Source organism: Chanodichthys erythropterus, chromosome 5 (assembly GCF_024489055.1).
Source record: "Chanodichthys erythropterus isolate Z2021 chromosome 5, ASM2448905v1, whole genome shotgun sequence".
NCBI classification, from domain to species: Eukaryota; Metazoa; Chordata; class Actinopteri; order Cypriniformes; family Xenocyprididae; genus Chanodichthys; species Chanodichthys erythropterus.
This window is the reverse complement of record NC_090225.1, coordinates 30,010,696-30,033,728: the sequence shown is the minus strand read 5'-3', so window position 1 is coordinate 30,033,728 and position 23,033 is coordinate 30,010,696. Positions and strand designations below refer to the sequence as shown.

The window sequence follows — 23,033 nt, the reverse complement described above, 5'->3', positions numbered from 1 at the left end:
TCATCTTCGGAAAACTATTTGTTAGTTCTCGTGCATCAAGTGGGTTCGGTTGAGCTTCTGTTTATGTTCCCTGATCGATGTTTATATGTGAACAAAAGCCTAAATTCAATCTGTTCATCATATAAAGTGATCAAGAAAATTTGGACTAAACCACCCAATCCATATGGATTAGTTTTCGGATCTCTTTATGAACTTTTTGAAGTGTCAAAGTTATAGTTGCGTAGCTGTCAATGGAGGGACAGAAATCTCTCAGATTTCATCAAAAAAGATCTTCATTTGCGTTCTGAAGATAAATGAAAGTTTTACGGGTTTTGAACGACAAGAGGGTGAGTAATTAATGACAGAATTTTTGTTTTTGGGTGAACTAACCCTTTAATCCAACTGAAAAACTGGAAAATTGCACTAAAAGATTAATTCACGAACAGACTGATCCGACTGCAGCTGTTCTTGAATCATCTCATTGAATCAACAACCCAGTCAAAACGAGCCAAGAACCGGGATATCGCCGGAGGACAATGGAGATGTGCATCCCTGCTGTGGAAAGTAGGTTACTTATTCTGAGTTTTAGTACCGATTATTGTAAATTAAAATCATATTTTGGTTATTTGTGAAGTAAATCTGCTGTAAAAGGGCAAGCAGTTTAATGCTGCGTTCACACAATGTTGTAATACTGTAGTCTTGAGATGACAACATGTGATGTTACTAAACCAATTAAATATTAATAACTGGTTAAATTGTAGACATCTCTTTTTTTCACAACTGTATGTAGGAACAAAGCTGAGCAACATTAGCAAAGGAATGCATGAAAATAGAATGAGATTAACTATTGCTGATGATTATTGGATAATTCTAAACATTAGATTTGATTATAAGGACATTTGTTTTTGTATGATCAGGTTTTGTAACGCTGGGTTAACCACTTGATGTTCAATGTAAAATCTGGATCCTGAAGCAAATGCTGAGAATGAACTAAATCAATTAAAATGAGAGACAATGTATTGTATATATTTAGTCTGTTTGTTCCAAGACCAGCAAGATGGCTCCAGTTAGCAGACTTTCATTATACTCGAAACCTTCTCCCAATAGAGCCACAAAACTATGGGTCTTAGACCTATTTTTTCTAAAGAAGAGTTCAACTGCCAGAGCTAATCTGCTAAACTGCATTGCCGAGTCACTCACAGTTTTTTTCTCAGGCTACATGGAAATCTTCTTCTGCCCAGTCCAGGTGCAAAGCCTTAACCACCAATAAGACTTCAAATCATGTCAATTCAGTCAGCCAAACTGGAACATTGTATTAGATGCAGTAAAAAAAAATTTTGTATTTCTCACAAGTTACTATGCTCAAATGCTGTCCGGTATTATTCAACAGCTTGCACTTCAATGTGGTCCACCCACTAAAACACCTGGCAATGATCTTAGCTGCTTTAAGATATACTCACAGGATGTCCCTCTCTTCCATCCACTCCAGGAATTCCAGGAGGTCCTGGATCTCCCTGAAGAGACAAAGATCACACAGTTAGAATAAAAGTTCAACTCTTTATCTGAGGAGGGGGGTGCGGCTGGATAGGAGTGCTCGAAATGTATTGGAAAGTAATTTACATTTACATTAAATTTAACTTGCCGACATCTGAATTTGGGTGCAACAATTGTTCATATAAACAAGACTGAGCACATTTTTTCATGTGCACAATACTGAGAACATTACATTTCACATGCATCTTTTTTTATTATTATAAACAAGATGCTGGAAAAAATGGCATGCCGCTGAATCTGCTGGGAATAAAATCAAGCCACCAGTGTGTTTTGCGGAAACACCAGATCTTGGCGTCTTATGACTGTGAGAACATGAGGCACTGAAAAACATTATTGATGTCTCTTAAAGGGATAGTTCACCCAAAAAAGAAATCTATCCCATCATTTACTCACCCTCAAGCCATCCTAGGTGTATATGACTTTCTTCTTTCAGCCAAACACGATCAGAGTTATATTAAAAAAAAACAATTTATAGTGGGAGTGAATAGATTTTTAGAGATTTTGAAGCCCAAAAAAACACATCCATTCAGCTCCAGGGGGTTAAGAAAGGTCTTCTGAAGCGAAGCGGTGCATTTTTATAAGAAAAATATCCATAATTATAACTTTATAAACTGTAATGACTAGCTTCCGGTAACATATGTCTGTGCATTCATGAAAGAGTCGAGATCCATCATATGACTTAGAAGTAGAGTAAGCTTAGGTGAGAGTAGACATGTCTCACGGTTCAAACAAATAGGACTGGACAACAAACTCAAGCTCCTCTGACATTTCTCTTCAAAAAAATCTCGTTTTAGACTTCTAATTTGTGACTGGTGTGTTGCTGTTGTTGTTTTCTATCCTCTGCTCTTCCGCATTCATCAATACGTCATGTTCGGATTAAAGTTCACTCTTCGACTTGCGTACGGAAGCCAGTGATTATTAACCCCTGGAGGTGTGTGGATTACTTTATTGATGGATGGATGTGCTTCTTCTGGGCTTCAAAATCTGTGTTACTATGCAGTCCCGTTATAAAGCTTGGAAGAGCCAGGATGTTTTTTAGTATAACTGAGATTGTGTTTGGCTGAAAGAAGAAAGTCATATACACATTAGGATGGCTTGAGGGTGAGTAAATTATGGGATAATTTTCATTTTTTGATGAAACAACCCTTTAAAGCAAGGGATATGATAGACAAGAAGCATGGCAATTTTGTTAACACAATGATTATTAATTATGGAAAGACATTGTTAAGCTGTCCTGATGCCTATACTGCTTTTCTCTGGCTGCACTTTAATGGAGTAGTGCATGTTTAAAGAAGATCTGAAACCAAGCATATAATCCAGGATTTATCATATAGGCAACCACCAAGATGTCGATGAACAGCTTGGTTCAATAAAAGCCATCTGTGCACATGGAAAAAGACAGTGTAGATCAGCATGAGAGAGGAAACAATGGTGCAAACCTTTTATGGCTTTCCATATGGAGATTCTGTCCTAGCATATTTTTTTCATGCAATTCTGTCAAATAATACGCCCTCTTGCATAGCCTCCTCAAAGTGGACTTGCCAAATATTCTCAATGGTACATGTTCGCAGTTCAAGGAAGCCAATAAACTTGTTGAGTTTTTTAAAGTGAGAAGAACTAGATCAGTACACACCTTTAGACCAATTCCTCCTGGAATGCCATCTTTTCCATCCCTGCCAGGTGCTCCCTTGATAAACACACACACACACACACACACACACACACACACACACACACACAAAGGCATTAAAGCATAATTACTGACCACTTAAAAAAAATGAAGTGGAGAAGTGATATACATACAGGCTCTCCTGGATATCCAGGTGGACCAGCAAGGCCTCTACTCCCTTTTTCTCCCTAAGATAGACAATATGTCAGTTAATGCAAAAAAAAGAGCATTGGAACAAAACAAACGGATGAGGTTGCAATGCTGTTCAAGTCATTAAAAGATTTGTTATTTGAAAAATATTGTTATATTTATCCATACCAGCATCTCTCTAAACATGTAATATATCATGTTTCATTCCAACATTCTATCAGAACTTTCCAGGACACGGACTAATTTAATAACCAAGATCATGCAAGGAAAGCCCCAACTGTTCATTAGCTAGTATCCCAGATGAATTATAGATATGAGGAGGGCTAAGAAAATATCCAATAAAGAGCTAAGGCATAGTACAAATCCGAAGTCAGTGTTTACACAAACGAGACCACAAAGCATTATGGGTCAGGCGATGACATGGAGAAGCACTGACCACATTTATCCTGAATGTCAAGTGCAAATTTTCATGTCAACAGCCTAAAGAAAATTGCCTTTGAGAGCTGAGAGAGCTGGAAATAAAAAGGGGAAGTTCTGTGCTCTGTATGGAGTTAGATATTTAAGAGGAAAGTATCCATACCACTTGCCCATCTTTGCCTGGTGGTCCTTGCATGCCTTGATGACCAGCTGATCCCTAGAGAGAAAACACAGTGTAATGTAAAGCATTTATTTTCAGTGAAAATATAAGAAAATAAATTAGCTGGGTGACCTTAAAGGCACAATATGTAATTTTCGCCACTAGAGGTCACTTATTGAAAACAAACAAAAAACAAAGGCGTAGCTTGATGAATGAATGTGGAATCATGGGAGTTGTTGTCTTCACCTCCATAGCTGATGGATTTGACAGGACTCGTCAAAATCGTGTTCATGGATGAGCTAATGCATTAAAGTTTTATTAACGTTTTGTGGTATGAAGCAGGGTGGGGCGATTTATTATGCTTATGCTTGATCTGCAGCACTGTTCTACATGGTTAAAACAATCATATCATAGACTGTAAAAAAAAAAAAAGGACGACACGACGCCGCTTCCTTCCATTGTAATGAACTGAACATAAAACATTCGACATGCGCAGAAGGAATCGCCAGTGGAGCCCGGAGGCGGAGTCGCGGTGTTTTAATGCATTTTAAATAGGCTATATAAATTATACACAATTTAAAATTTTACCTTTAAAATAATAGGCTATTCTGTTTCTAGAGTAATATTTTTGAAACAGCAAATTCAGTAGATAAACTCAATATAATATGCCACTAGAAACAACTCTAAATGGTCAGAAACTGTTCTGCCATAAATCAAATTAAACTAACGTTACAGGAGATCGATTGCTGTAGACCAGTGGTCACCAACCTTTTTAAGCCCAAGATCCCTGACCTCGACCTTTTTGAAAGACGAGATCTACTTCATAGAAAAAGACAGCCCAGATTGTATTTAGTATTTTTTTCGTGGTCAATGTAGATTCTGATTTATTTAGCGTTTTTATTTATTTATTTTTTACAAGCAAATTGGCCGATTCTGATACTGGTTGCAGATATTTATTATTAATATTATTATAATAAACAAAAATATATAGCCATTTCAAATTAGAGGGAACCACTGCTTTTTAATCACAATCCAAACAAAGATGCTATGCACGTTGCATGAACAGTTGTTTTCCCTCCTGAAAAATCCAGCTAAAACCAGCCTAAGATGGTCAGGCTGGTTTTAACTGGTCTCCTAGCCTGGTCATATCTGGTTTTAGAGGGGTTTTGACTTTTGACCAGCTTAAACCAGCTGAACACCTGCTAACCCAGGCTGGGAGACAAGCTAAAACCAGCTACTTCCAGCTTAAACCAGCTAAGACCAGTCAACCAGCTTAGGCTGGTTTTAACTGGATTTTTCAGCAGGGTTTTTATTTGAATTAGATTTAGTTTCAAGATTTAAAGCAAAAACAGTACGGTCTGACTTTATCTTTGTGAAATTATAAATGCTACACACAAAAAAAGGCATGAAAAAAAAACAGCAGGCTGAATGAGACGCAGATTCACTCTCTGACAGCAGGTGGCGCTTATGGAGCAGCAGTGATACAGTGTTTCCTTGGTTACCGCTGTAAACAAAGCTGAAATGCGCTAATAATTAGCTACTTTATTCGGAAGTAAGAGGAAAATAGAAGACTGAAGACTGGTCTCCTTTTAGAGATGAATTCCTAATCCCTCACCCCCAATTCAATATTTATATTTTCTTCCTATATTTCGAGCATCGTGAACAGTGAGCTGCTCTGCCGGCCGTTTACAGACTCAGACGTAATGTGGGCTATTTACCTTCATCTGTCTGCCCCAGTAGTTCCAGAAAATAACAAAAAAAAAAAATACAAAAATACAGTACAAAGACTGGAGAAATGTAATGTATTTTTGTACTCATATTTCTGTTATTTTCGCGAGCTACTGGAACAGTGATAAAGATCGACCGGTCGATCGCGATCGACGGGTTGGCGACCACTGCTGTAGACAGAGTAGGCTATCACTAGTTTTGTCCTGCTAATTATTATTTTATACCCATAAAAAATAAGTAGTAACTGCCTGATAAAGATCACCTGCTTTTTTTCCGTCATAGCTAACGTTAGACGTGTTATCTTAACTAATAACGTTTATTCTTATGAAGCCCACATTTAACGTTACCGAGAAATGCTCAGATATCCGTCAGATCCTGTAGGTCAGTTAGTACAGTTTACTGCTAAACAGCTCATTTTGTCGGTGTGAAATAACACAGAAATCGAAAATTAATAGTTATATATCTTCAATCTCCCCTCGAAGCTTCGACAGTCCTCAGAGAAGCTGTCAATCATAACGACACGCCCCGTTCCTATAGCATCAAATTGCTAGCTAAAATCAAACTTATCACAAAAACGAACAATTGAATATAAATCAGCGTGATAACAACTACCTTAAATGACCAAAACCATCTTCCGGAAAATTTTATTTGAAGCATAATTTATTTTTATGTTTTTACTGAAGTCTCATTCGTCTGCATTGAGAGGGCGGGGTTTATGACCTGTACTGCATCCAGCCTCCAGGGGGCGATCAAAGAGCCCGCAGCTTCACTTTTCAGGACGTATGAGACACACCCAAATCATACTAAATACTTTTGAGTGTGTTGAAAGTTGTTATAATGTTACTCTGTGTGTTCACTCTGTAGCTGGTATAAGAGACTTGTTGCACACTGCAGTAGATTGATATTACACTGTCAAATTAATAAAGATCGATGACGTGTTGCTAAATGACATGCAATTAATTAAAAATATAGATACTGTATGATGGAAAAAGCTTTCTTTCTTTCTTTCTTTCTTTCTTTCTTTCTTTCTTTCTTTCTTTCTTTCTTTCTTTCTTTCTTTCTTTCTTTCAAGCGATTCAAACAATATCCTGTTGAGCTATATAACAATGATTAGTTTTCTGTTGATGAATGTATCCAAAAGTTGCTCACCTGTCTAATAAAACACATAATAATTGGAAATTGAGGGTAAGGCGGATATGAAGTCATTGACAGGGTACGAAACGACACAGTCCGTTTCCTGGTGAGGGAGGCCAAGATGGCGGCAAGATAGGAGGTGGTGTTTCTGAAGTGTCGTCGGGAAAGTTTTAGGTTGGACGGTATTACAACCAATATAGCTTGTATATTTTGTATGAATGAACAAGTAAACGAGATTGTTGATTAATCTCACGTTTTGAGCCAAATTTATGGGCAGAAAAAGAAACAAACAAGCTCCAGTTGCTATGTCAGTACCTGCACCTGAGTCACAGATGGATCCTGTTCAAAATGCATGTACATTTTCATCCGAGATCCAAAATGCATCGAACAGCGAAGAGCCGACGAGCAAGTGGTTTGACTCTCAACCCAACATCTGTGATCTTCTAGCTACTCCTCTTCCCGACACCCCTTTAAAACCGAGTCAAAAAAAGTCTAAGAGAGAGTACAGTGAACGAGATGTCTCGTCATCTGAAATTTTAGCGGCCATTCGCGATTTTCGAGACGAGATGTTTCAGAAAATTTCAAGTATTGACAAGACAACTGCCGTTACAGCACAGCAAATTGAAAGCTTGTCTTCTACCGTACATCAGCTTGTTACCGAGGTGACTACTCACAAGGAGACCTTGAGAGTCGTATCTGCTGAGATCCAGGATCTTAAACAGATGAACAACACTTTAAAACAAGAGGTCGGAGACTGCAAGCGGTACAGTTGGAGGTGGACGCTGAAGCTGCATGGTGTACAAGAAAAGGATGGAGAAGATGTCCGTCGTGTTGCAATCAATATCCTTGGCAACGTGGTTCCTGGCATCAGTGAGAGGATGGAGGATGCGGTGGATATCGCCCATCGTCTCGGCCCGCGAAGAAATGATGGTACACACAGGTCTATAATTATCCTATTTGCTCTTCGTCGTTACCGAGATATTGTTTGGCAAGCTGCCAGAGGTTGTAAGTTCCTGCGTGACAATAAGCTACGACTTACTGAGGCCTTATCCCCAGAGGACAGGGTGGCAAGAGAAAAGCTTTGGCCATTGGTCAAGAAGGCCCGAGACGAAGGGAAAAAGGCTTCTTTCCGTGGATCGTTTGCCCTAATTGATGGGAAGAGATTTGACTTTGCCAGTGTGAAGTAGGCCCATGCATTCTTCTGTTCTTTCTGGGTTTAGACGGTATCCAGCTTTTTTGTTTTAGCTGATTTGCTGGTTAATAAGTGCCTTATATCTGAGCAGAGACTGATTTTTTTTTTTTTTTTTTTTTTTTTTTTTCAATGATCCAATCTAGAGATTATTGCTAAACTCGACTCTTATGTTAAATAGTATGCTGGATTTTCGTTAGCACGGATTAATTTATTTACACTCTGCCAGTCATATTATTATTATTTTTATTTTTATTTATTTTTTTGCCATATCAAAGAAGTGATTATCCAGGCTCGATATTATTATGTAGGTCACTTTATTTGTTCTATGACCTTAATTGGTTGCATATCGTTCCTTCCTTTAAAGTAAAGTTTCCGTACAGTTTCTTCAGGTGTTGGTACATATTTTATATTTTGTTTTGTCTTTTCTACTTGTTATGGATTTCAAGTTTAGTTCATTGTCTGTTATGTCTTTAAATGTAAGAGGCATGCGCGATGTGGTAAAGAGGAAAGCTATTTTTTTATTTTGTAAAAGCTGCGAAACTGATTTAATTTTCCTTCAGGAAACCCATTCCTCTGAGTTAGATGTTAAATTCTGGAAGAATCAATGGGGTAATTTAATTTATTGTAGCCATGGTTCTAATCACTCTGCTGGAGTTTCAATTCTTTTGCACAAATTTAAAGGGCAAATTCTGGAGGTATTATTTTCAAATGAAGGCAGATGGATTATTATGTCACTAAAACAAGATAACTCAACCTTCATTATTTGCAATTTATATGGCTGTAATTCTCTTTCAGCTAACAAAATATTATTCTCTGAAATTACTTGCAAATTGACAGAAATACATAATAAATACCCAGATTCCTTTCTAATTTTGGGCGGTGATTTTAATGAATGTTTAGATGACACACTGGACAGATTTCCTTCTAGAGGCAATGAAGGTCTCAATATTACTTTCAATTCTAATAATGTTATATCAATATGTTCTTCTCTCTCCCTCACAGATCCTTGGCGTTTTTTTAATCCTGTCACACAGGACTTCACTTGGTCAAATAGTAAAAAGTCTTTGAAATCTAGAATTGATTTCTTTTTAGTTTCCTCATCAGCCCTGCAGTTTGTTAAAAGTGTATGTCACTCATTCGCTCCTCTTTCTGATCACAAACAAATAATGTTAAAATTAGGCTGTAATGATGAAAGTCCGAAGTTACGTGGTTACTGGAAATTTAATAGTTGTCTTTTAAATGATAATATTTTCAATGACAGTATTAAAAAATTAATTAATTGTATGTTTCCTGATAATATTCATAATGAATATAGAGCAAAATGGGAATTTTTTAAATACAGAGCTAGACAAATAGCTATAAAAAGGAGCAAAGATTTAAAGGCATCAAAAAATAAAAAAATAACTGAACAAATGGAAAGAATAAATTCTTTACTGACAGGTAATTTGTCTCAGGAAGAGGAACTAGAATTAAGGGAGCTACATCTACAAATTAATCAAACATATCTAGATATTGCTAGAGGTGCCTTTGTCAGGTCCAGGGCTAAATGGCTGGAAGAAGGAGAAGTGAATTCTAGCTATTTTTTTGCATTAGAAAAAAGGAACTGCAAAAGAAATTCCTTGACTGCTCTTAATATTAATGGTGTCAATTGCACAGATCCTAATTTGATATCTAAATTTGTCACGGACTTCTATAAAAATATTTACACATCTGTGTTTGATAAAGGTAATTGCGACAATTTTATAAAAAAGGTTCAAGATCATATTCCAATTATTGATACTGACTTTAAAGCCTTTTGTGATTCTGATGTGACAACTGAGGAAGTTCGAATTGCGCTTTTCTCTATGAAGAAAGGAAAATCTCCAGGCAGCGATGGACTAACTGTCGAGTTTTATATTCATTTTTGGGAATTAATCAAGCAACCTTTGCTTTGTATGTATAGAGAATGTATCAATTCAAAGGAAATGACGGAGTCAATGAAACAGGGTGTCATCTCCCTTGTTCCCAAACCGGACAAGGACACACTTCTAATAGATAATTGGCGTCCAATTACGCTCCTGACAATTGATTATAAAATTTTAGCCTTGGTATTTGCTAATAGATTAAAGGTCAAACTTAATCAGTTGGTTGCTGAGACACAATCAGGTTTTATAAAAGATAGGCACATCAGTAATAATATAAGACTTATTTTTAGATCTTTTAGACTATGCAGATTTCATACATTCTAAAGCTATGATTCTTTTCCTGGACTTTTATAAAGCTTTTGACACCCTTGAGCATGAATTTCTTTTGCAGACTCTAAGATCATTTGGTTTTGGTGACTTTTTTGTCAATGTTATTGAAATGTTTTATATAAATATTAGCAGCTCTGTTCTGATTATTTTCAATACTTTCTAAAAGGTTTTTTATCACCCGTGGTGTCAGACAGGGCTGTCCAATATCGCCCTTTTTATTTATTTTAGTTACTGAATTATTATCGTTAAGTATTATCCATGAACAAAGCTTAGAAGGTATATCCATTTTTGATAGAGAAATCAAAATCTCTCAGTTGGCTGATGACACGACTCTCTTTTAAAAGATGAGAGTCAATTAAAAAAGGCTATAAATCTAATTGAGCAGTTTTCATGTGCTTCTGGATTGAAACTGAATATGTCCAAGTGTGAAATAATGACACTATACAAAAGTGATGATTCTTTAATTGATGGTATCTCAGTAAAAGAGACTGTAAAGTATCTGGGTATTTATTTAACAAAAAATGTTGTCTCTAGACAACAACTTAATTTTTCTGGTAGGGTCAAAAAAACTAAAAGCATCTTTAATCTTTGGCTCCAAAGAGACCTTTCCCTTTATGGGAGGGTTCTTTTGTCCAAAGCAGAAGGATTATCTCGTTTTGTATATCCTTCCCTTTCTCTTTTTGTTAATGACTCTACTGCTAAAGGAATTAATAGAATTTTTCTAGATTTCATATGGAAAAACAAACCTCATAAGCTTAAAAAAACAGTCCTTTCTAATAGTCGGAAAAAAGGTGGACTTGAAGTGTTAGACTTTGGTGATACAGTGAACACCTTTAGGATAAATTGGATTAAAAGATGTTTAACTAATCCCAGTTCTTTATGGTTTTTTATTCCAAATTATATTTTTACAAAAATTGGTGGCCTTCCCTTTTTATTAAAATGTAACTACTTACCTAATAGATTGCCAGTAGCACTGTCCAAATTTCATCAGCAGGCTCTTCTTGCTTGGAAGTTATGCTACACCCACAATTTTTCACCACATAAAACCTTTCTATGGAACAACTCTGATATAATGATTAGAAATAAATCTATTTTTCTCTCTACATGGTTTAATAGAAATATAATTGGTATTCTTTCCATTTTTGATAAATCAGGTAATTTTTTGTCTTATGAAAAATTTATGTCTGTTCATAATTTCCCTTACCGTTTAAAGAATATAATGCAGTGATTAAAGCGGTTCCTTCCGGTCTAACTCAACTTGTTATATGTCATCTAGCTTTTAGTAAGAGTGACACAAAAGAACCAGATTTGATTTTAGATGGAATTAGTATATTTAACAAAAAATGTAATAATAAGCATATTCGACAAATCCTTCAAAATAAAACATGTAACACTCCTAAAGGCAAATTTTATTGGGCTTCTCTTATTGATTCTATAGACTGGAAGGAAACCTGGCTGTTACCTCATAAATACTGCATCCCAAATAAAACCAAAGAAGTTCATTTTAAAATACTACATAAAATATATCCTGTAAATGAAACTGTGGCAAAATATATGGAGATTAACAATTCTTGCTCTTTTTGTAGAAATAATGAGGAAACGCTGATCCATTTATTTTTCCAATGTGAAAAAACTCAAAGATTTTGGAATAGCTTGTATCTTCATATAGGCCTTGATTCTTCCAAATCCTTTCAATTAAAAGATATAATTTGTTATTATAAAGGTTCAACTAATACTCCAATAAATTATATTGTTAATTTTTTTATTTTGTTTGGGAAATTTTTTATTCATAAACAAAAATTCTCTAACTCGCAGCCTACCTTTTCACACTTTTTAATTGAGATTGATGCTTTTCTCAAATCTCTTAAATTGATTAAAAACAAGAAAAGCGACAGATTTTTGAAATCTTATGATGATTTGTTTGGTAATACCTCTGATGCATAATGCTTCTTCTGTATGTGTTTTAAGATGTTATGTTTATTTATTTACTTTCCTTTCTCTTATTTGTTTGTGGAACTTTACATTAAGATTGTGTGAAATGTCATTCCTGTAGAGGTTTCGTCTGTTTTGTCTGTGTATCTGTATCATTGTTTGACGCATAATAAAAAAAAAAAAAAAAAAAAAAAAAAAGTCCGTTTCCTGGTTAAAACTGTTTTTTTTTCTCTCTCTCTCTCTCTGGATTTAAACATTGTTGAAAACGTTTGTGATAATGTAAGTACACAAAATAATATTAGTGGTTTTTGAATAGTTTAAACCTAAACATCTTACATTGTGCCTTTAATTCAAGAGTGAGTTCAAACCGGTACACAAAGTTACAGTAGTACTATTTGGACAATTCTAAATCACGCAAAAAAAATATATTAATGTCACTATAAACAATCTGGCATCTGCGAACATCCCTTCGAGTTATGGACATGTTCTACTTTGACAGTCAGGATACACAAAACTTATTGTCTTCATTTGTAAACAGTATGGACTTTTTGTGTGCTCAGCATGCTCTTTTTTTAAAATAAATCCCACTTGTTTTGTTATCTAATGCTACAGTCTTACATATTGAGCCACTGCAGTTCCCAAACATGGCCACATTAATAGGACAATCTACATTACAAACGTGCTAGTAAATCATAGCCTGCAAATGAACATAACAAAGCTGAATCACAGCATGGGGTGTGCATGCAAAACATTTGAAATAGCAGAAAGTAATCTTGTTATTAATGTACCTCTCATTTTGGGTCTGTTTTTAGGATGGGCGCTTTAGAAACACTGCTTCCCTTTCATGGGAACATCGACGCTGCGTAGTCGCTTTGGGAACGCCTCTGCGTGATTACGTCTTGAAGCACTTGTGTAATCGAACCAATAGTGTAACGGGACGTCAGAGCGGGTGACGTCACGGACCAGGAAACTATAAAGCACCCCTGAGAACAAAGAACGCTAGCTTCTGCGTCTTCAGCAAGCGCTCTGTGTATTGTGTGTCTTATTTGGTGTTGTCTGTCCGTTATACAGTTCGAAAATATCTCTTAGTCCGAGGGCAAGAGTATTTTCAGTCCACCAAGCACTTATATATATATATATATATATATATTGAAAGACACGTTTATAAAAGGAAATATGGCGGCAGGACAAACAGGCAAGCAGCAGTTCATTCAGTGTGCTTCTCCCTGCCCTCGCTTCATCACGGGCGGGGATACACACGAGTTATGTGTAGCCTGTTTGGGAGTGGAGCATGCCCAGGCAGCTCTTGAGGGAGCTGTCTGTGTGCATTGCGAAAAGTTAACGCTCCGTACACTCCGTTCACGCCGGGCGTTCTTCGAGAAAGATAAAGAGGGTGCCGCGGCGAGTGTTCCCCAGGGATCGGGTCCCGCTGCTGCTGAGGCACAGCGGCAGCTGCATTCCTGGGGTTCACAGATGGATCTGGTGGAGGGGTTAGAGACGGGCCCAGCCCTATCTCGGCCCTCACCCGCCAGACCCAGTGTCTTTCCTTTGGTTGCGGAAGCACGCGCTGCGGTTTCTTCCCCCAGAGGAGAGGCACCAGCGCTTCACCTGTCTAGCTCTGAGGAGTTGGATGTGGTGAGCGTTGAAGCTGGAGAGGAGGACTCGCCATCCTCATCTCCAGCATATGAGGAGCTGCTGGAGGTTGTGACTAGGGCAGTGGCAAAACTTAATATCGAATGGCCAGCAGAAAAAAGCGAAGCGCGTCACAAAAGCAAACTGGATGAGCGCTTTCTCCCTGCCCGGTCACAGCCTCAGCGTCGGGGATTACCATTCTTTCCCGACCTCCACACCGAGGTGACGAGGTCGTGGAAAAAGCCAGCACAATATCGTGTATATAACCCTCAAACATCTATATATTCCAATATATTGGGGCTTAAACAACATGGCTATGGGACGATGCCTCGGGTCGAAGAGACGCTCGCGAGCTATCTCTCGCCCGAGTCTGCGTCGTCTCTAAAATCCCCGACGCTGCCCACCAGAACACTAAGAACAACATCAGCTCTGGTGGGCAAAGCATATGCCTCAGCAGGTCAGGCCGCAGCGTGTTTACACACAATGTCTGTCCTTCAAGCATATCAGGCTGACCTGCTGGGGGAGATCGATGAGAGCGGTGAGGCTAGCTTTGATGTGATTCAGGAACTTCGTAAAGCCACTGATCTATCTCTCCGTGCCACCAAGGAGACGGCAAAAACAATCGGTCGCTCTATGGCAGCCCTGGTGGCAAGGGAGAGGCATTTATGGCTAAACTTATCAGACATCAGAGAAAGAGATAAGAGCGTCTTATTGGATGCGCCGCTGTCTCCCCTGGGCCTCTTCGGCGACTCTGTCACTTCGGTCGTCGAGAGGTTCCAGGAGGCAAAAAAGCAGTCAGCGGCCTTCCAGAAGTTCCTCCCTCGCCGCTCTCTCCCGCCCGAGGCTGCTGAGCGGGAGCAGCCTCGGGCGTCTAGCAGCTCCTCATCCGCGCAGAGAGCGCAACAAAAACAGAGTGTTGCTGCCCGTGCTCCCCCGCAAAGAGCTTGGGGACCGGGACGGGCAACACAGTCGAAGCCTTCCCGGGGTAGAACAGATCTGAGGACTGTTATTATCGCCAGGAAGGCTTCGAAGAAGTCCTGACGCCAGTGGCCCAGGACTTCCGAGGGTAGCCCCCTCCGGAGAGGGTCCTGTATTAAAATTAACTCCTCTCCGGCACCCTCAAGGGGCCGTTCTGCCAACCCTGCCACCCCGTGTGCTTCAGGGCGCAGCGGTCCCCACCGACCCTCTGAGGGGGGTCGGCCAGCGCTTGATTCGGCTGCTCCCTGCCGGTACGCCGCTTCAGGGCACCGAGCCAAGTGCTCAAAAAACACCAGAGGCCAGTCTCGAGAGGCTGGTTCCCTTAGTGAAATTTCTGGAGGAATGGAAACGTCTTCCCAACATTTCTCAATGGGTACTGCGTATGATAGAAAAGGGTTACAAAATACAATTCGGGTTTCGCCCGCCCCGGTTCAATGGGGTCCTCCCTACAGTGGTGGGCCCCCAGCAGTCTCTGGTTATGGAACAAGAAGATATATCACTTTTGCAAAAAGGAGCTATAGAAAGGGTTCCTCCTCCCAGCAAACAGTAAGGGTTTTACAGCCGTTACTTCATCGTTCCGAAGAAGGATGGAGGGTTGCGTCCCATAATAGATTTACGTATGTTAAATCGCTCAGTACAAAAACTCAAGTTCAAGATGCTAACACTCAAACAGATCACCACTCAGATCAGGTCCGAGGACTGGTTTGTGACAATAGATCTGAAAGACGCTTACTTTCATGTGTCAATCCATCCTTCACATTGGAAGTACCTCAGGTTTGCTTTCGGGGGCGAAGCTTACCAATACAAGGTTCTTCCCTTTGGCCTATCCCTTTCACCCCGCACCTTCACGAAGTGCGTGGATGCAGCCCTGGCTCCTCTGAGACTCCAGGGCATCCGCATACTGAATTATATCGACGATTGGTTGATTTTAGCTCAATCAGAGCAACAGGCAGTTCTACATCGAGATGTAGTTCTGTCACACATGAGAAGGTTAGGGTTGAGACTCAATGCCAAGAAGAGTGTGCTTCTACCAGCTCAGACTACCAACTATCTAGGGGTAGTTTGGGATTCTACTACGATGCAGGCACGTCTGTCTCCTGCTCGGGTGAATTCCATTCTCTCAACCGTGAAAGGGGTGAAATTAGGCCAGTCACTCACTGTAAAACAGTTTCAGAGACTGTTGGGTCTGATGGCAGCGGCGTCCAACGTGATACCTTTTGGCCTGCTGCACATGAGACCCTTACAGTGGTGGCTCAGGACCAGGGGGTTTTCTCCGAGGGGAAATCCTCTCCGCATGATCAAAGTCACGCGGCGATGCCTTCGTGCTTTATCCATGTGGAAGAAGCCCTGGTTCCTGTCCCAGGGTCCTGTGTTGGGAGCTCCTTGTCGTCGCGTAATGCTAACGACGGATGCATCTCTCACAGGCTGGGGGGCGATCATGAGTGGTCGCTCAGCTCAGGGTCTTTGGGAGGACCATCATCGTTCTTGGCACATAAATCGGCTGGAAATGATGGCGGTATTTCGAGCACTCAAATACTTCCTCCCAGACCTGAGGGGCCACCATGTGTTGGTCCGTACAGACAACATGTCGGTGGTCTCATATATCAACCATCAGGGGGGTCTGAGGTCTCGTCAGTTGTACAAATTAGTCCTTCGGATCCTCCTGTGGTCCCAGGGGAAGCTCCTCTCCCTGAGAGCAGCTTACATCCCGGGGCATCAAAATGTGGGGGCAGACATCCTGTCGAGGCAGGGGCCGAGGCCCGGGGAATGGAGACTTCACCCTGAGGCGGTGGAGTTGATATGGAAAGAATTCGGTCGCGCAGAAGTCGACTTATTTGCCTCGAAAGAGACGTCTCACTGCCCGCTGTGGTACTCACTAACTCATCCATCCCCCCTGGGGTTGGATGCCATGGTACAGACGTGGCCGAGGCTGCGTCTGTACGCCTTTCCCCCGATTGCTCTGCTCCCCGGAGTTCTGGAGAGGGTTCGGCGGGACGGGGCCCGTCTCATATTGGTAGCCCCGTTCTGGCCAACCCGAGTATGGTTCACGGACCTAGTGTCCCTTCTAGACGGCTCCCCCATGGAGATTCCAATCAGGCAGGACCTTCTGTCTCAAGCGGGCGGCACAATAATTCATCCCCGCCCAGAGTTATGGAAACTGTGGGCTTGGCCTCTGAGGGGGCCGAGCTCATAGAATCTGGTCTCCCAACTGAGGTTGTGGAGACCATACTCCACTCCAGAGCTCCGTCCACGAGAAAACTATATGCATACAAGTGGAAGCTGTTCGCTACTTGGTGTAGCCAGTCTCAAGTGGACCCGTTCCACTCTTCTATCAGTCACATACTGCAATTTCTCCAAGAAAAATTCTCGGATGGCCTAACTCCTTCTACATTAAGGGTCTATATAGCAGCAATCTCCGCTTATCACTCTCCTTTGGAGGGTGTTTCTGTGGGAAGAAACCCACTAGTCATACGTTTTCTCCGTGGCACCCAGAGGCTGAGGCCGGCTGTACGTACAAAAACTCCATCCTGGGACTCGAAGGGCTGTCTGCGGCTCCCTTTGAACCTTTGGAGGAAGTACATGAGAGGTTCCTCACGCTAAAAACCGTATTTCTGCTGGCTATTACATCTCTTAAAAGAATTGGAGACCTTCAGGCACTTTCAGTTGCTCCTTCATGCTTAGACTTTGCGCCTGGAATGGTCAAAGCTTTCTTGCATCCTAGACCTGGGTATATACCCAAGGTCCCTACTCATGTCCCAGGGCCTATTGTACTGCAGGCCTTTTATCCTCCACCTTTCACGAATGAGGATCAGGAAAAACTAAATCTGCTCTGCCCAGTGAGGGCTTTAGACACCTATGTCCACAGAGCTGCCCTGTGGCGAAAAACAGAACAGCTGTTTATATGTTACGGGTCCCCTAACAAGGGAGGTCCTGCGTCTAAGCAGAGAATGAGCAAGTGGGTGGTCGAGGCCATCTCTCTTGCTTATAAGTCATCCGGACAGCCCTCGCCTTTGGCCGTCCGGGCACACTCTACCAGGGGTATGGCTGCCTCAAAGGCTCTGATTTCGGGGGTTCCCCTCAATGATATCTGCGATGCTGCTGGGTGGTCATCTCATCATACCTTCGTTAGATTCTACAACCTTGACTTGGGCTCCACTCCAGGGTCCTCAGTACTGTCATCCTAAAAGGTGATTCAGACAGGCATTTGGTCTTATGGCCTAGTTGGGATAGCGTTCCCAAAGCGACTACGCAGCGTCGATGTTCCCATGAAAGGGAACGTCTCGGGTTACGTTTGTAACCCTGGTTCCCTGAATAAGGGAACGAGACGCTGCGTAGCTTAGCCATACTCCCTGCACGCCTGTGAGCGCTTGCTTCATCTGTATCAGAAGCTAGCGTTCTTTGTTCTCAGGGGTGCTTTATAGTTTCCTGGTCCGTGACGTCACCCGCTCTGACATCCCGTTACACTATTGGTTCGATTACACAAGTACTTCAAGACGTAATCACGCAGAGGCGTTCCCAAAGCGACTACGCAGCGTCTCGTTCCCTTATTCAGGGAACCAGGGTTACAAACGTAACCCGAGACGTTCTTGAAGTTTAAAAAAAACCTTTACGAATCAGTAAACGAGACTTCGACATTTCAGTGGTTTACCACTGGGGGGCGATCTCTGTGCACCCGTAAATCAGAGAATCGCGCGGATAGAACTACCATTGAAGTGTCTGGTTTTTTTTTTACCTGATCTCTGATCAGTTTTATACATTTTTACGTTTTAATAAGACATTAAAAAGGCGGGGGTGGAGTAGGGTTTGTGGATCACGCCACTAAAACAGAAACCTGTAGTAGCGACTCAAGATGAACTTTAGCCAATCAGAAACGTTCTTTGCCTGTCAGTTATTGTGTTCGTCAGGGATTATCGACACCAGAGGCTGACCAGTGGGGGTTTTTTTGCAGCGGTTTAATTCAGAAATCTAATCGCAAACAAACTTTAATGGCAAACATGTGAGTGTTTCAAAGTCTTCCATAGCAGCTGTTAAACAGAAAATTTGTAGGTTTTTCTTTTTACATATTGCGTTTTAAAATGTCTATCATCAAATACCTGCCTACTTTGGTTATAGGCTAATACTTGGCGCGAACTTGTTATTGGCCTACATCCCACATAATGATGAACAGCCTCAGTAATCAGTGAAGGATGGTCCAGGCTTGTCCAAAAGCACTGAAAGTGTTGATGCCCCTTGCAAAATGCTAACTGATGTCAGACCTCTGCGACTCCTAGTTTGATGAACTTTTTGCAAACATATATCACACTAAGAAAAGGTAAGGGTCATATAATCATTCTTTTTTTTTAGAATTAATTTAGGATTAATTAATATAAACATTTTTTGGGCAGTTTTTATGTCCAAGCTTTATATAGAAGTACTATAAAGTAGCCTACCATGTTTTTAGACATAGGCTACCATGGTATCATATTACACTAAATATCTTTAGGCAATTGTTTTTCATTACAAATACCATAGAAACAATATAGTTACTTTTTAATTTTAACCTATACAAAATGAGGTTACAATTTTCACTTGTGTTACTATTTTTGTTAATGAACATAAATTTACATCTGCATCCCATCTACTGCTTCTGTCACTTAACTTAAGATAACTCTCAAATGTACATTTCTAAGAGATAATTAATATTTCTCTGGCTGTCATATTAATTTGTGAAATCTTCACCTGTTTGACAAGTGTTTATGTTCTGATGATTTATTTAATTAATTAATTAATTAATTTTATTTATTTGAAAAGGGACCATGTACAATTTTTAACATAATTGTTTCCGTTTCATGAATTGCACCAGATTTAGCCGAAGGATAATTTTCATCCACATTACCCTGACAGGTCATCACTATACAGATGATAAAATAACATAAACAGGTTCCAAATAAAATAAAACCTAAATAAACGCACATCCTATCAGGGCTATATCAATGGTTACAAAGTTAAGTTGATTTTAAAAAAGATTTTAGCTTCAATTTAAAAATACCCATAGATGTACACTTCTTCATATTCTCTAATAAAGCCACAATTACCTGTTCAGTTCATATATCGGTTTATATGAAAAAAATGTATTGTGTTAATTTTTTGGTCATATCGCCCAGCCCTAAAAGCACCATAATTCATTGCTGCACATTAATATGTACCATGGCCCTTTGATACCTCATAAAAAATATCAAATGTTGAATCATTTCAAAATTATCAAATTACCGTGATATTATTATCTCATACTATCTACCATATTTGTAAAGGATAGCATTATTGTTTTGCATTATTAATGTAATTATGCCTGTGGTAAACTGTGAAATTTGTGGAGTGCACCAAACGAGTTAAACAAAAGCTGAATTCTGAATTATTCAGTAGTTAATGGACTATTACTTGAGATGCAAAATGTGCATGTTTTATTCTATGCCACAACGCATGTAACAAGTAAACTACTATCTCTGAAGATAATGGTGAGGTCCACACAGAATCAGTACCCATAAATTTCTCCTTACATGTTAGATTATATATTTGATCATCCTTGAGCTGGAATTAAGAGTACTCTTAGCTCCATTTAGCACACTTTAAATCCATTCCAGGATTTCCCCAAAGTTTCCCACAGATTTTCCTCCAAAAATCTGCAGAAAATGTAAATGAAACCAGGTTCCATATGTGCCTGATTGTGGCCAAATTTAAGAATTGCATTGGCATGTTGGAACATTGCTCTAGCAGAAATAGAAAGACATTTTTAAAACTGACCTTTTCACCTGGTTTGCCAGGTGGCCCGGGTAAACCTGGGATGCCGCTGTCACCCTAAAGACAAACACACACACACTGAAAAAAATTCATTTCAGTAAATTCTGCAAAAAGGTTGTACAGCCATCGCAAAAAGCATTGACAATGACATCGATTTTGTGTTTCACAAAGTTTGCTGCTTCAGAATTTGTAGATTATTTTTTCACATGTTTCTGTACTTGAAATCACTAAGCATTTCTTGAGTTTTAGCTTTTATTGGCAAAAACATTCAATATATGCAAAAAGTCAATAATTACAGTGTTGACCTTTCTTCTTCATAACCAGGGGTGCACATTAGAGGTACGCAGGTACGCATGCACGGTAAAAATAAACTATGCGTACCAGAAAACATGGAGGGAAGCGCTTTTGAGTACCGGTTCACAGGGATGCGTTTACTTACTGGATTAGGATTTTTCTCCATCTCTGGTAAGATAGCAATCATGATAACATGTGTGTTCTTTAATTATTAGGTGTGCAACGGATTGCAGTTAATCCGTGATCCATACGGATAAGGTCCAACGGTTCGGCACGCATGTGATTCGCGGATTAACTGCTATATTTAACCATCATAGAGTGAAAGTTTGTAATTTGGACGTGTTTTGTCTCGCCAATTAACACATTCAAACGACTTTAAAAGCGGAAGAAGAGGCGAAAATCGGGAGTCGCGAACTGTAATCTGTGCGCACAGCCCCCCGAAATGCGCGCATGATGAGAGTCAGACAGCGCACGAACACCGAATTAATTCCGTTTTCGCGTTTACTTGCGCTTGAAAGGAAACATACACACAAAATTATGTCAAAATACCTGTCTCGGCAAGTATTCTCTCGGTTATGTCATAAGTGAAGTGTTGAGAAAGAAACCGGATGTGTGTCAGTTATTCGGTCCGTGCTTTCTTTCTTAAAGTGACAGCAGCCTTTGCTGTCATTAATGTTAGTAAAAAAAAAAAAAAAAAATCATTATCATCATCTACTATGTTCGAGAGAAAAGAAGATGATTGAGTGAGGAGAGCAGTCAGGAGGAAAGTGATTAGGACAGCTTTTAGGATGTGTCGTGTAAAGTGTGAGTACCAAGCAAAATCTCCAGGTACTCCCTTGAGAACCAGACCAAAAAAGTTATGTGCACCCTTGTTCATAACCTCTGCAATTCACTCTGACATGCGGGATATGAGCTTCTGGGCCAAGTCCTGAATTATGGCCATTTATTCTTGCCTTATTAGTGCTCGGAGACTTCTGCCAGCAGCCATATCACCCTGTAGCCCAAGACTAGTTGCCCACTAAAGCTAAGCAGGGCTGAGCCTGGTCAGTACCTGGATTGGAGACCTCCTGGGAAAACTAGGTTTCTGCTAGTGAGGCCAGCAGGGGGTGCTCACCCTGTGGTTTATGTGGGTCCTAACGCCCCAGTATAGTGATGGGGACACTATACTGTCAAAAAGCACCATCCTTCGGATGAGACGTTAAACAGAGGTCCTGACTCTCTGTGGTCATTAAAAATCCCAGGATGTCCTTCAAAAAGAGCAGGGGTTTAACCCCGATATCCTGGCCAAATTTGAACATTGGCCTCTGTCCATCATAGCCTCCTAATCATCCCCATATTCTGATTGGCTTCATCACTCTGTTTCCTCTCCACCAATAAGCTGGTGTGTGGTGAGCGTTCTGGCGCAATATGGCTGCCGTCGCATCATCCAGGTGGATACTGCACATTGGTGGTGGTGGAGGAGATTCCCCCTTTCATATGTAAAGTGCTTTGAGTACCCAGAAAAGTGCTTTATAAATGTAACAAATAATTTTTTTATTTATTATACTATTTCTGCTTGTCCACTCACCTTTTGAGGACTGACCTCAGGTTCTCTAAGGGACTAAGATCCGGAGAGTTGCCTGGCCATGGATCCAAAATTTAAATGTAATGATCTCCACGTCACTTCATTATCACTCTTGCCTTGTGACATGGTGCTCCATCATGCTGGAAAATGCATGGATCCTCAGAAGAAATGCTCCTGGATTGTTGGGATAAGTTGTAGGATGTTTTGATGCCATTCTTTATTCATGGCAGTGTTGTTGAGCAGAATTGTGAGAGAGACAAACCCTTGGATGAAAAGCAACCCCACACACGTCTCAGGATGCTTCACTCTTGGTACGACACCGAAGTGGTAGAAGCATAGTAGTAATCACCTTTTCTTCTCCAGACAATCAGTTTTCCACACTGTAAACCCTAATGCTCAAAATACTTAATTCGTTTGAGTAGGACAAACTTAAATTAAACAAATTAGTTCAGTTAAATTAACAGTTATGAGTATTTAAAACTTTCTTTTACTTTTGAGTTCACAGCACTGACATATTTCAAGTAAACTAAACCGTTTTAGTTGCAGCAGATTTCTAATTCCCAGCATGCTTTGCATCAGACTGTATAAATGCTGAAATTAAGTGTTATTTTGTGTGTTTTTGCATAAGATTGACATAG

General features: G+C 40.1%; 1 protein-coding gene across 1 annotated transcript in view; it reads right to left on the bottom strand.

Annotated features, from left to right (window-relative positions):
- col21a1 (collagen, type XXI, alpha 1) overlaps positions 1 to 23,033 on the bottom strand; it is an 86,730-nt gene that overhangs the window by 39,023 nt on the left and 24,674 nt on the right. Inside the window, exons 12-16 of the mRNA XM_067386863.1 lie at positions 20,541 to 20,594; positions 3,933 to 3,986; positions 3,337 to 3,390; positions 3,167 to 3,220; positions 1,440 to 1,493 (exon numbers count right to left, since the gene is read on the bottom strand). Coding sequence (XP_067242964.1) covers positions 1,440 to 1,493; positions 3,167 to 3,220; positions 3,337 to 3,390; positions 3,933 to 3,986; positions 20,541 to 20,594 — 270 coding nt within the window. The remainder of the gene's footprint in view (positions 1 to 1,439; positions 1,494 to 3,166; positions 3,221 to 3,336; positions 3,391 to 3,932; positions 3,987 to 20,540; positions 20,595 to 23,033) is intronic.